Genomic DNA, 13093 nt, shown 5'->3' on the forward strand with positions numbered 1-13093 from the left:
CCAACGCTTAAAACAGCCGGCTTAACCCTAAACATCACCTACATGTTCACATGAAAAACACAGTGTTTCACCGACCCTGTCAGGAAAGTTGATTGTAAACTTCCGAGCATGGGATTACTGTGGACAGCTGTAGCCGTCACACCTGGTCCTGCGCTGGAATACGGGAACTCAGTGTGGGTAAGTGGGTGTTTGTTTAGCTTCTGCGTAGACTCAAATATTAATCATCAGATAATTCAAACACGGTGAGAAGGATGCGTTTGTAAAATATCCCCAAGTTTTCTCTAGGGTGATCCAACCCAGCGCATTGTTGAGTATATATAATGTCAGTCAATGCAGCCTCGCTACGAGAATCACTGTAATGCCAGGCGCTTCTGACATCGGAAACACTCGGGCTCACTTTTAAGAGATAGAAATCAACTTTATCCTGAGAGTACGGTGTGTGATCTGCCCCGCCCCCAAGTGTTGAATTGCATTTTCACTGTGTCATGCAAACACCAATATTAACATAACAGTGTAACATGACTTGCAGTAACGTGTTCTTTATAGGAGAGCATTGCTCATACCGAATGCCCGTTTGCTAAGGATTATTGTGCCAGTGCCACAGAGAGAAGGTCCTTTCATGGAATCCATTCTAAGACTGCGTTGTTAATGGAGAGGGTATTCCTGGCTACGAGTGAAGGGAAAGTCAATGTAAAATATGTTGTGTTTCTCCTTTCAGCTGTTTTTTTTTCTTTGCAGATGCAGCCATGACGATAGTGATCGGCTTCGAAGGCAGTGCAAACAAGATCGGTGTGGGGATCGTGCGAGATGGAGCGGTGCTGTCCAATCCCAGGCGCACATACATCACTCCCCCTGGACAAGGCAGGTTCTCAGTGTACTGGCCTCTGATAGTGAAGTATTATAGAGACACAATCTGGATTCCAAGTGAGAGTCCCCGGGGTGCGATTCCTGTGTGCAAAAAAGACCCATCACAGCCACCCAGCAGCGTGACGAAGGAGGGCTGTCCTGTGAACGAGGGAGAGTAGGACTGCAGATTTGAATGTACAAAGCGCTGCCTCACTGTGTGCAGGTGCCCACAATGCTACAGCAGTCTGCCAGGTTTAAAGGGTTATAAACCTCAGATCTTCCCCCGGATCAGGCTTCTCACTGTCTCTCCCCTCCCCAGGCTTCCTGCCCAGTGAGACTGCGAAGCACCATCGTGCCTGTGTCCTCTCCGTCCTGAAGGAGGCGCTGCTGCAAGCTGGGATCCAGCCCGCCGACATCGACTGCGTGGCGTTCACCAAGGGTAGGGTCAGTGCTGCACTGCGTGGAGTACACCAAGGGGAGGGTCAGTGCTGCACTGCGTGGAGTACACCAAGGGTAGGGTCAGTGCTGCACTGCGTGGAGTACACCAAGGGGAGGGTCAGTGCTGCACTGCATGGAGTACACCAAGGGGAGGGTCAGTGCTGCACTGCGTGGAGTACACCAAGGGGAGGGTCAGTGCCGCACTGCGTGGAGTACACCAAGGGGAGGGTCAGTGCTGCACTGCGTGGAGTACACCAAGGGGAGGGTCAGTGCCGCACTGCGTGGAGTACACCAAGGGGAGGGTCAGTGCTGCACTGCGTGGAGTACACCAAGGGGAGGGTCAGTGCTGCACTGCGTGGAGTACACCAAGGGGAGGGTCAGTGCTGCACTGCGTGGAGTACACCAAGGGTAGGGTCAGTGCTGCACTGCGTGGAGTACACCAAGGGGAGGGTCAGTGCTGCACTGCATGGAGTACACCAAGGGGAGGGTCAGTGCTGCACTGCGTGCAGTACACCAAGGGGAGGGTCAGTGCTGCACTGCGTGGAGTACACCAAGGGGAGGGTCAGTGCTGCACTGCGTGGAGTACACCAAGGGGAGGGTCAGTGCTGCACTGCGTGGACTTCACCAAGGGTAGGGTCAGTGCTGCACTGCGTGGAGTACACCAAGGGGAGGGTCAGTGCTGCACTGCGTGGAGTACACCAAGGGGAGGGTCAGTGCTGGACTGCGTGCAGTACACCAAGGGGAGGGTCAGTGCTGCACTGCGTGGAGTACACCAAGGGGAGGGTCAGTGCTGCACTGCGTGGAGTACACCAAGGGGAGGGTCAGTGCTGCACTGCGTGGAGTACACCAAGGGGAGGGTCAGTGCTGCACTGCGTGGAGTACACCAAGGGGAGCGTCAGTGCTGCACTGCGTGGAGTACACCAAGGGGAGGGTCAGTGCTGGACTGCGTGCAGTACACCAAGGGGAGGGTCAGTGCTGCACTGCATGCAGTACACCAAGGGGAGGGTCAGTGCTGCACTGCGTGGAGTACACCAAGGGGAGGGTCAGTGCTGCACTGCGTGGAGTACACCAAGGGGAGGGTCAGTGCTGCACTGCGTGGAGTACACCAAGGGGAGGGTCAGTGCTGGACTGCGTGCAGTACACCAAGGGGAGGGTCAGTGCTGGACTGCGTGCAGTACACCAAGGGGAGGGTCAGTGCTGGGGGGCTGGACTGCGTGGAGTACACCAAAGGGAGGGTCAGTGCTGGACTGCATGCAGTACACCAAGGGGAGGGTCAGTGCTTTACTGCGTGCAGTACACCAAGGGGAGGGTCAGTGCTGGGGGGCTGGACTGCATGGAGTACACCAAGGGGAGGGTCAGTGCTGGGGGGCTGGACTGCGTGGAGTACACCAAGGGGAGGGTCAGTGCTGGGGGGCTGGACTGCGTGGAGTACACCAAGGGGAGCGCTCTGGCCTGCAGCGTTGCATTCACCTGACTGGAGGGACCAGTTCATACAGTACACACGGGGCGGGGTGTACCCCGTCACAGGGACCCATTCATTTTATTCGCTTCAGGTCCTGGGTGGGGTTTTTAGAGAAGTAATTCTGTGACGCTCTTTGTCTTCACATGTGTCTGTAAAAGGCCTGCCTGTTCTGTTTTCTTTTGCTTCTATTCATGTCTTGTCCACCTCTTTCTCCTCTCTTCTTCTCACCATCCTCCTTTGTCTCTCCTCATTCTCTCACTTCCTCTCTCTCTCTCCCTCTCTCCCTCTCTCTCTCTCTCTCTCTCTCTCTCTCTCTCTCTCTCTGTAGGTCCTGGAATGGGAGCTCCACTTGTTGCCGTGGCGATTGTTGCTCGGACGGTGGCCCAGCTCTGGAAGAAGCCACTGCTGGGTGTCAATCACTGCATCGGCCACATTGAGATGGGGCGCCTCATCACTGGGGCTGCCAACCCCACTGTGCTCTACGTGAGCGGTGGAAACACACAGGCAAGGAGACACACTGCGGCTGCTGCCTCTATCAGGGGCGGTGTGCTGGACTGGGAGCCTATACTTCTACCTTTAGGATTGAGTGGATGATGAACACAGCAGCAGAGGAGTGACACTGTCAGATCAGACTGAGCTGAAGAGCCTCGTGCTTCTGACCCAGTATAGTGCGCACAGCAAGTATAATACAAAGTGTGAGCAGGCTTTCAGACTGCATGGTATGCAGTATGAACCAGAGAGCTCATGGAAACCGTTCTGCTGTACATAACTTTGCATGTTTATTTTCAATTAGGATTACTAGAACCCTTCACTTCATTTTCAGTTTACCAGAACACACTTATATTTAGTTTGATCTCCCATGGAAAGGATAGACTGCAGTGTTATCTGAATGAACTCATGCTGTCAGTGTTCTGGGTACAGTGACAGTTACAACTTGTTCTTGTCCTGTCCTTAGGTGATCTCATATTCTGAGCGGCGATACCGGATATTTGGAGAGGCGATAGATATTGCTGTAGGAAACTGTCTGGACAGATTTGCACGAGTCATTAAGGTAAGTCTCTGAGTTCATTGCCCCTCCTCCTCCACCTCCTTCTCATTGCCCCTCCTCCTCCTCCTCCACCTCCTTCTCATTGCCCCTGCTCCTCCACCTCCTTCTCATTGCCCCTGCTCCTCCACCTCCTTCTCATTGCCCCTGCTCCTCCACCTCCTTCTCATTGCCCCTCCTCCTCCACCTCCTTCTCATTGCCCCTCCTCCTCCTCCACCTCCTTCTCATTGCCCCTCCTCCTCCACCTCCTTCTCATTGCCCCTCCTCCTCCACCTCCTTCTCATTGCCCCTCCTCCTCCACCTCCTTCTCATTGCCCCTCCTCCTCCACCTCCTTCTCATTGCCCCTCCTCCACCTCCTTCTCATTGCCCCTCCTCCTCCACCTCCTTCTCATTGCCCCTCCTCCTCCACCTCCTTCTCATTGCCCCTCCTCCTCCACCTCCTTCTCATTGCCCCTCCTCCTCCACCTCCTTCTCATTACCCCTCCTCCTCCACCTCCTTCTCATTGCCCCTCCTCCTCCACCTCCTTCTCATTGCCCCTCCTCCTCCACCTCCTTCTCATTGCCCCTGCTCCTCCACCTCCTTCTCATTGCCCCTCCTCCACCTCCTTCTCATTGCCCCTCCTCCTCCACCTCCTTCTCATTGCCCCTCCTCCTCCACCTCCTTCTCATTGCCCCTCCTCCACCTCCTTCTCATTGCCCCTCCTCCTCCACCTCCTTCTCATTGCCCCTCCTCCTCCACCTCCTTCTCATTGCCCCTCCTCCTCTACCTCCTTCTCATTGCCCCTCCTCCTCCACCTCCTTCTCATTGCCCCTCCTCCTCCACCTCCTTCTCATTGCCCCTCCTCCTCCACCTCCTTCTCATTACCCCTCCTCCTCCACCTCCTTCTCATTGCCCCTCCTCCTCCACCTCCTTCTCATTGCCCCTCCTCCACCTCCTTCTCATTGCCCCTCCTCCTCCTCCACCTCCTTCTCATTGCCCCTCCTCCTCCACCTCCCTTCTCATTACCCCTCCTCCTCCACCTCCTTCTCATTGCCCCTCCTCCTCCACCTCCTTCTCATTGCCCCTCCTCCTCCTCCACCTCCTTCTCATTGCCCCTCCTCCTCCACCTCCTTCTCATTGCCCCTCCTCCTCCACCTCCTTCTCATTACCCCTCCTCCTCCACCTCCTTCTCATTGCCCCTCCTCCTCCACCTCCTTCTCATTGCCCCTCCTCCTCCTCCACCTCCTTCTCATTGCCCCTCCTCCTCCACCTCCTTCTCATTGCCCCTCCTCCTCCACCTCCTTCTCATTGCCCCTCCTCCTCCTCCACCTCCTTCTCATTGCCCCTCCTCCTCCACCTCCTTCTCATTGCCCCTCCTCCTCCACCTCCTTCTCATTGCCCCTCCTCCTCCACCTCCTTCTCATTACCCCTCCTCCTCCACCTCCTTCTCATTGCCCCTCCTCCTCCACCTCCTTCTCATTGCCCCTCCTCCTCCTCCACCTCCTTCTCATTGCCCCTCCTCCTCCACCTCCTTCTCATTGCCCCTCCTCCTCCACCTCCTTCTCATTGCCCCTCCTCCTCCACCTCCTTCTCATTGCCCCTCCTCCTCCACCTCCTTCTCATTGCCCCTGCTCCTCCACCTCCCTTCTCATTGCCCCTCCTCCTCCACCCCTTCTCATTGCCCCTCCTCCTCTACCTCCTTCTCATTGCCCCTGCTCCTCCACCTCCTTCTCATTGCCCCTGCTCCTCCACCTCCTTCTCATTGCCCCTGCTCCTCCACCTCCTTCTCATTGCCCCTGCTCCTCCACCTCCTTCTCATTGCCCCTCCTCCTCCACCTCCTTCTCATTGCCCCTCCTCCTCCACCTCCTTCTCATTGCCCCTCCTCCTCCTCCACCTCCTTCTCATTGCCCCTCCTCCTCCACCTCCTTCTCATTGCCCCTGCTCCTCCACCTCCTTCTCATTGCCCCTGCTCCTCCACCTCCTTCTCATTGCCCCTGCTCCTCCACCTCCTTCTCATTGCCCCTCCTCCTCCACCTCCTTCTCATTGCCCCTCCTCCTCCACCTCCCTTCTCATTGCCCCTCCTCCTCCTCCACCTCCTTCTCATTGCCCCTCCTCCTCCACCTCCTTCTCATTGCCCCTCCTCCTCCACCTCCTTCTCATTGCCCCTCCTCCTCCACCTCCTTCTCATTGCCCCTCCTCCTCCACCTCCTTCTCATTGCCCCTCCTCCTCCACCTCCTTCTCATTGCCCCTGCTCCTCCACCTCCTTCTCATTGCCCCTCCTCCTCCACCTCCTTCTCATTGCCCCTCCTCCTCCACCTCCTTCTCATTGCCCCTCCTCCTCCTCCACCTCCCTTCTCATTGCCCCTCCTCCTCCACCTCCTTCTCATTGCCCCTCCTCCTCCACCTCCCTTCTCATTGCCCCTCCTCCTCCACCCCCTTCTCATTGCCCCTCCACCTCCTTCTCATTGCCCCTCCTCCTCCTCCACCTCCTTCTCATTGCCCCTCCTCCTCCACCTCCTTCTCATTGCCCCTCCTCCTCCACCTCCTTCTCATTACCCCTCCTCCTCCACCTCCTTCTCATTGCCCCTCCTCCTCCACCTCCTTCTCATTGCCCCTCCTCCACCTCCCTTCTCATTGCCCCTCCTCCTCCACCTCCTTCTCATTGCCCCTCCTCCTCCACCTCCTTCTCATTGCCCCTCCTCCTCCACCTCCTTCTCATTGCCCCTCCTCCTCCACCTCCCTTCTCATTGCCCCTCCTCCTCCTCCACCTCCTTCTCATTGCCCCTCCTCCTCCACCTCCTTCTCATTGCCCCTCCTCCTCCACCTCCTTCTCATTGCCCCTCCTCCTCCTCCACCTCCCTTCTCATTGCCCCTCCACCTCCACCTCCCTTCTCATTGCCCCTCCTCCTCCACCTCCCTTCTCATTGCCCCTCCTCCTCCACCTCCTTCTCATTGCCCCTCCACCTCCTTCTCATTGCCCCTCCTCCTCCTCCACCTCCTTCTCATTGCCCCTCCTCCTCCACCTCCTTCTCATTGCCCCTCCTCCTCCACCTCCCTTCTCATTGCCCCTCCTCCTCCACCTCCTTCTCATTGCCCCTCCACCTCCTTCTCATTGCCCCTCCTCCTCCTCCACCTCCTTCTCATTGCCCCTCCTCCTCCACCTCCTTCTCATTGCCCCTCCTCCTCCACCTCCCTTCTCATTGCCCCTCCTCCTCCACCTCCTTCTCATTGCCCCTCCTCCTCCACCTCCCTTCTCATTGCCCCTCCTCCTCCACCTCCCTTCTCATTGCCCCTCCTCCTCCACCTCCCTTCTCATTGCCCCTCCTCCTCCACCACCTCCTTCTCATTGCCCCTCCTCCTCCACCCGTCTCTTTGTCTAATTGTCCTGTTTTCTAGATATCCAATGACCCCAGCCCCGGCTATAACATTGAGCAGATGGCAAAAAAGTAAGTTGTGTATTATGTGTTGCTTCAGTTGTCTGTCTCTTTCTTATGGTAATGTAATGTTATTGTAAGTGGTATTACTTTGGTACTAGTATAACCGCATGTGCTGGGGTCTACAGATCGGCAAGAGTCTTTCAAATGCATCTCTAGTACAAGGCTGGCAGTTCATTACTCCAGAGGTGCCTAGTGGTACCAGTGATTCCCAATAGTAAAGCAGTTATCTGACACAGACACTATAGCTGGTGCAGAGATAAAGGGTGTGGATCTGCAGTGTGAAACACAGTGTTGGGGTTTCACAGTGTGAGGGGCTGAGCTGTATGATATGGGTCAGTGTTGGGGTTTCACAGTGTGAGGGGCTGAGCTGTATGATATGGGTCAGTGTTGGGGTTTCACAGTGTGAGGGGCTGAGCTGTATGATATGGGTCAGTGTTGGGGTTTCACAGTGTGAGGGGCTGAGCTGTATGATATGGGTCAGTGTTGGGGTTTCACAGTGTGAGGGGCTGAGCTGTATGATATGGGTCAGTGTTGGGGTTTCACAGTGTGAGGGGCTGAGCTGTATGATATGGGTCAGTGTTGGGGTTTCACAGTGTGAGGGGCTGAGCTGTATGATATGGGTCAATGTTGGGGTTTCACAGTGTGAGGGGCTGAGCTGTATGATATGGGTCAGTGTTGGGGTTTCACAGTGTGAGGGGCTGAGCTGTATGATATGGGTCAGTGTTGGGGTTTCACAGTGTGAGGGGCTGAGCTGTATGATATGGGTCAGTGTTGGGGTTTCACAGTGTGAGGGGCTGAGCTGTATGATATGGGTCAGTGTCGGGGTTTCACAGTGTGAGGGGCTGAGCTGTATGATATGGGTCAGTGTTGGGGTTTCACAGTGTGAGGGGCTGAGCTGTATGATATGGGTCAGTGTTGGGGTTTCACAGTGTGAGGGGCTGAGCTGTATGATATGGGTCAGTGTTGGGGTTTCACAGTGTGAGGGGCTGAGCTGTATGATATGGGTCAGTGTTGGGGTTTCACAGTGTGAGGGGCTGAGCTGTATGATATGGGTCAGTGTTGGGGTTTCACAGTGTGAGGGGCTGAGCTGTATGATATGGGTCAGTGTTGGGGTTTCACAGTGTGAGGGGCTGAGCTGTATGATGGTGTTTCTGTTTCTGTCTATTTGCAGGGGCTCACAGTTTGTGGAGCTTCCTTACACAGTCAAGGGGATGGATGTGTCCTTCTCTGGGATCCTGTCATACACTGAGGTATGGCAGACGCATGGAAACAAGGGGCTCCTCTCCTGCTCTGTACCCAGACACGGGGCTCCTCTCCTGCTCTGTACCCAGACATGGGGCTCCTCTCCTGCTCTGTACCCAGACACGGGGCTCCTCTCCTGCTCTGTACCCAGACACGGGGCTCCTCTCCTGCTCTGTACCCAGACACGGGGCTCCTCTCCTGCTCTGTACCCAGACACGGGGCTCCTCTCCTGCTCTGTACCCAGACACGGGGCTCCTCTCCTGCTCTGTACCCAGACACGGGGCTCCTCTCCTGCTCTGTACCCAGACACGGGGCTCCTCTCCTGCTCTGTACCCAGACACGGGGCTCCTCTCCTGCTCTGTACCCAGACACGGGGCTCCTCTCCTGCTCTGTACCCAGACACTGGGCTCCTCTCCTGCTCTGGTCTATAGAGGTTTCTGACAGGATGTGTTTGTATAGCCCCAGCTCTGTATTAGCTATTTCAGTGTATTTTGTATGTTTAGGAAATGGCTCACAAGATGTTGGGTGCCGGGGAGTGCACTCCTGAAGACCTCTGCTTCTCACTCCAGGTAACGAGGATTTCTACAAACTTTTCAAAAAACAGTTGAGTCTGAAATCAAAACATTCATTCTTGTGACAAAGTGTATTGGGACACTGTAGAACACAGTGAAGAAGTAAGAGACCAGATGCATGACATTTTAAAGTGTGACAGCCTGTTCCTCCCAGGAAACGCTCTTCTCCATGCTGGTGGAGGTCACAGAGAGGGCGATGGCGCACTGCGGCTCCCGGGAGGTGCTCATCGTGGGGGGGGTCGGCTGTAAGTATCTCTGTTAATGTCCATTAGCACGGCACCAACACCAGCAGCACACACATGCAATACGCTCATTTTTATTGGTGATTATGAAAATTATCAAAATTATCATTTGCCTCAAACCCTCTTGAGGATCCATCACCTGACCTGCTGGACGAGGCAGCAGACCCCCATAACAGAGAGTACCGAGGGGGGAGATGGGAGGAGGAGGGGAGCTGTGGGGTGAGCTGGGAGGGGGGAACTGGGAGGGGAGCTGGGAGAGGAAGCTGGGAGTGGGGAGGGGAGCTGCGAGGGGGAACTGGGGGAAGAGGAGGGGGGGTAATATGTATAGTGGGCAGTCCCTACTCACAAAGTGAAGTTATAAACTTCAAAGTTAACACAGTAAAGGAAACAAGAACCAGCAGATTTTTTTGATAACTGAATATATTTAGGGAAACAAATATTCTTATAAAATAATGATATTATCAATGAATCTAATTATAAATGGATGTTATTATAAATGGTATTACTTTGGTACTGGTAACATGTGCTCGGGTCTACACAGTGGCAGGAGTATTTAAAATGCCTCCCTGGTGCAGGCTGGGTGTATTCGTTGCTGCACAGCTGCCTGGTTCTACGAGCGATTCTCAGGAGTAAAGCAGCTATCTGAGCGCCAGCGTGTTTCTCTGCAGGCAACCTGCGGCTCCAGGAGATGATGGAGGTCATGTGTCAGGAGAGAGGAGCCAAGCTCTTTGCTACAGATGAGAGGTGAGACGTTCTCACAGTGATGCTGTTTCACTAGGACCAGGAGTCCACCACATACATTCAGAGGATTATACAACCTGCCAAAAGAAGCATAACCCTTCACATCTCTAGACAGCACATGGATGACCTGAAACTGAGAGGAAGCTAACCCCAGGGATTCCATAACACTGAGGGCTGAGCAGAGGACTGTGTTGTAATGATACAGGACGTGGGCAGGGTGCAGTAGTGCGGATGTGTGCTGAATTAGATACCAGAGGACTGTGTTGTAATGATACAGGACGAGGGCAGGGTGCAGTAGTGCGGATGTGTGCTGAATTAGATACCAGAGGACTGTGTTGTAATGATACAGGACGAGGGCAGGGTGCAGTAGTGCGGATGTGTGCTGAATTAGATACCAGAGGACTGTGTTGTAATGATACAGGACGTGGGCAGGGTGCAGTAGTGCGGATGTGTGCTGAATTAGATACCAGAGGACTGTGTTGTAATGATACAGGACGAGGGCAGGGTGCAGTAGTGCGGATGTGTGCTGAATTAGATACCAGAGGACTGTGTTGTGATGATACAGGACGTGGGCAGGGTGCAGTAGTGCGGATGTGCGCACAGCTTGCATTTTATTCACTCAATACTGTGTGCCACTGTTTCATCCTGTCTGTTGTTTTTGCTTGATTTGTTAGGTTTTGTATTGATAACGGAGCCATGATTGCTCAAGCTGGATGGGAGATGTTTAGATCAGGTCATGTGACTTCACTGGAGGATTCCTGGGTCACACAAAGGTAAGAGGAGTGGTGATGATAATAATAAGAACCCCAACATGGAATGAAAGGCTTGTATCTTCAGATTTGAGAGATTCATTTGCTATAATAATAATAATACACATGTGATGCAGCAATTCAATTTAGAGCAAATGAAAGCGAATGTGTTTTTAATTGTTGCGCAGAGCCGTCCTTTAATCTTCATGTAACTTCATGTAATTAGAGAATAGTCTTGGTACTGAATGAAAATGTAAAGATATATTAGCAGCATTTCCATTGCAGCCCATGTCATCCAGACCTCCCCAATGTACAACCTCAGTGCATGTCTCAGCTGGCCCCTTTTTCATCACCTTCTGCACACTCTGCAAGAAGACAGACAGGATGATTGCAGGTCACACAGTTCAGGAGGAGAGTGTTTCATATCTTTAATAGAGTCATTAAGTCAGTTCTGTTATCATTTGTAACAATGAAATTGACACCCATCTTGTTTGTATTTTATTTTATTGCAGATTCAGAACAGATGAAGTTGAAGTTACCTGGAGAGATTAGAAAGGAGCTGTATTTTTATAACTTTAATAAATCATAATATCCCAAATATTGTTTCTGATGACTACATTAACACTGAGGCCTGGGGTCAGCTGTGTGCAGTGATCCTCTATCCCTCTGCATGCCCTGCAGTGATCCACTATCCCCCCTGCACAGCCTGCAGTGATCCTCTATCCCTCTGCACACCCTGCAGTGATCCGCTATCCCCCCTGCACACCCTGCAGTGATCCTCTATCCCTCTGCATGCCCTGCAGTGATCCACTATCCCCCCTGCACACCCTGCAGTGATCCGCTATCCCCCCTGCACACCCTGCAGTGATCCTCTATCCCTCTGCACACCCTGCAGTGATCCTCTATCCCTCTGCATGCCCTGCAGTGATCCACTATCCCCCCTGCACGCCCTGCAGTGATCCTCTATCCCTCTGCATGCCCTGCAGTGATCCTCTATCCCTCTGCATGCCCTGCAGTGATCCACTATCCCCCCTGCACGCCCTGCAGTGATCCGCTATCCCCCCTGCACACCCTGCAGTGATCCTCTATCCCTCTGCACGCCCTGCAGTGATCCTCTATCCCCCCTGCACGCCCTGCAGTGATCCTCTATCCCCCCTGCACACCCTGCAGTGATCCTCTATCCCTCTGTACGCCCTGCATTGATCCCCCCTGCACACCCTGCAGTGATCCTCTATCCCTCTGCACACCCTGCAGTGATCCTCTATCCCTCTGCACGCCCTGCAGTGATCCTCTATCCCTCTGCACACCCTGCAGTGATCCTCTATCCCTCTGCATGCCCTGCAGTGATCCACTATCCCCCCTGCACACCCTGCAGTGATCCTCTATCCCTCTGCACACCCTGCAGTGATCCGCTATCCCCCCTGCACGCCCTGCAGTGATCCTCTATCCCCCCTGCACAGCCTGCAGTGATCCTCTATCCCTCTGCACACCCTGCAGTGATCCGCTATCCCCCCTGCACAGCCTGCAGTGATCCTCTATCCCTCTGCACACCCTGCAGTGATCCGCTATCCCCCCTGCACACCCTGCAGTGATCCTCTATCCCCCCTGCACGCCCTGCAGTGATCCTCTATCCCTCTGCACACCCTGCAGTGATCCGCTATCCCCCCTGCACACCCTGCAGTGATCCTCTATCCCTCTGCACACCCTGCAGTGATCCTCTATCCCTCTGCACACCCTGCAGTGATCCGCTATCCCCCCTGCACACCCTGCAGTGATCCTCTATCCCTCTGCACACCCTGCAGTGATCCGCTATCCCCCCTGCACACCCTGCAGTGATCCGCTATCCCCCCTGCACACCCTGCAGTGATCCTCTATCCCTCTGCATGCCCTGCAGTGATCCACTATCCCCCCTGCACAGCCTGCAGTGATCCTCTATCCCTCTGCACACCCTGCAGTGATCCGCTATCCCCCCTGCACACCCTGCAGTGATCCTCTATCCCTCTGCACACCCTGCAGTGATCCGCTATCCCCCCTGCACACCCTGCAGTGATCCGCTATCCCCCCTGCACACCCTGCAGTGATCCTCTATCCCTCTGCACACCCTGCAGTGATCCGCTATCCCCCCTGCACGCCCTGCAGTGATCCTCTATCCCTCTGCACACCCTGCAGTGATCCACTATCCCCCCTGCACGCCCTGCAGTGATCCTCTATCCCTCTGCACACCCTGCAGTGATCCGCTATCCCCCCTGCACACCCTGCAGTGATCCGCTATCCCCCCTGCACGCCCTGCAGTGATCCTCTATCCCTCTGCACACCCTGCAGTGATCCGCTATC

The 13093-nt window shown here is 54.6% G+C and overlaps 1 protein-coding gene across 4 annotated transcripts; it reads left to right on the forward strand.

The window, feature by feature from the left end:
• The first annotated feature begins 82 nt into the window (after positions 1-82).
• On the forward strand, positions 83-11357 carry LOC131697370 (tRNA N6-adenosine threonylcarbamoyltransferase). Of its 4 annotated transcripts, none has more exons than XM_058985447.1 (12): positions 83-177; positions 739-861; positions 1166-1285; positions 3075-3250; positions 3702-3797; positions 7173-7222; positions 8385-8463; positions 8959-9024; positions 9182-9272; positions 9938-10013; positions 10685-10783; positions 11045-11357. In XM_058985447.1, exons 2-12 carry the CDS (start codon positions 747-749, stop codon positions 11145-11147), a joined length of 1071 nt encoding a protein of 356 aa, XP_058841430.1. In that variant the 5' UTR covers positions 83-177; positions 739-746; the 3' UTR covers positions 11148-11357. The 4 variants fall into 4 exon arrangements, with proteins under 4 accessions (XP_058841430.1, XP_058841432.1, XP_058841433.1 ...); XM_058985449.1 differs by having other exon boundaries at positions 11272-11357; XM_058985448.1 differs by having other exon boundaries at positions 177-242.
• The last annotated feature ends 1736 nt before the right edge of the window (positions 11358-13093 follow it).

Source organism: Acipenser ruthenus, chromosome 14 (assembly GCF_902713425.1).
Source record: "Acipenser ruthenus chromosome 14, fAciRut3.2 maternal haplotype, whole genome shotgun sequence".
In the NCBI taxonomy this organism is placed as follows: Eukaryota; Metazoa; Chordata; class Actinopteri; order Acipenseriformes; family Acipenseridae; genus Acipenser; species Acipenser ruthenus.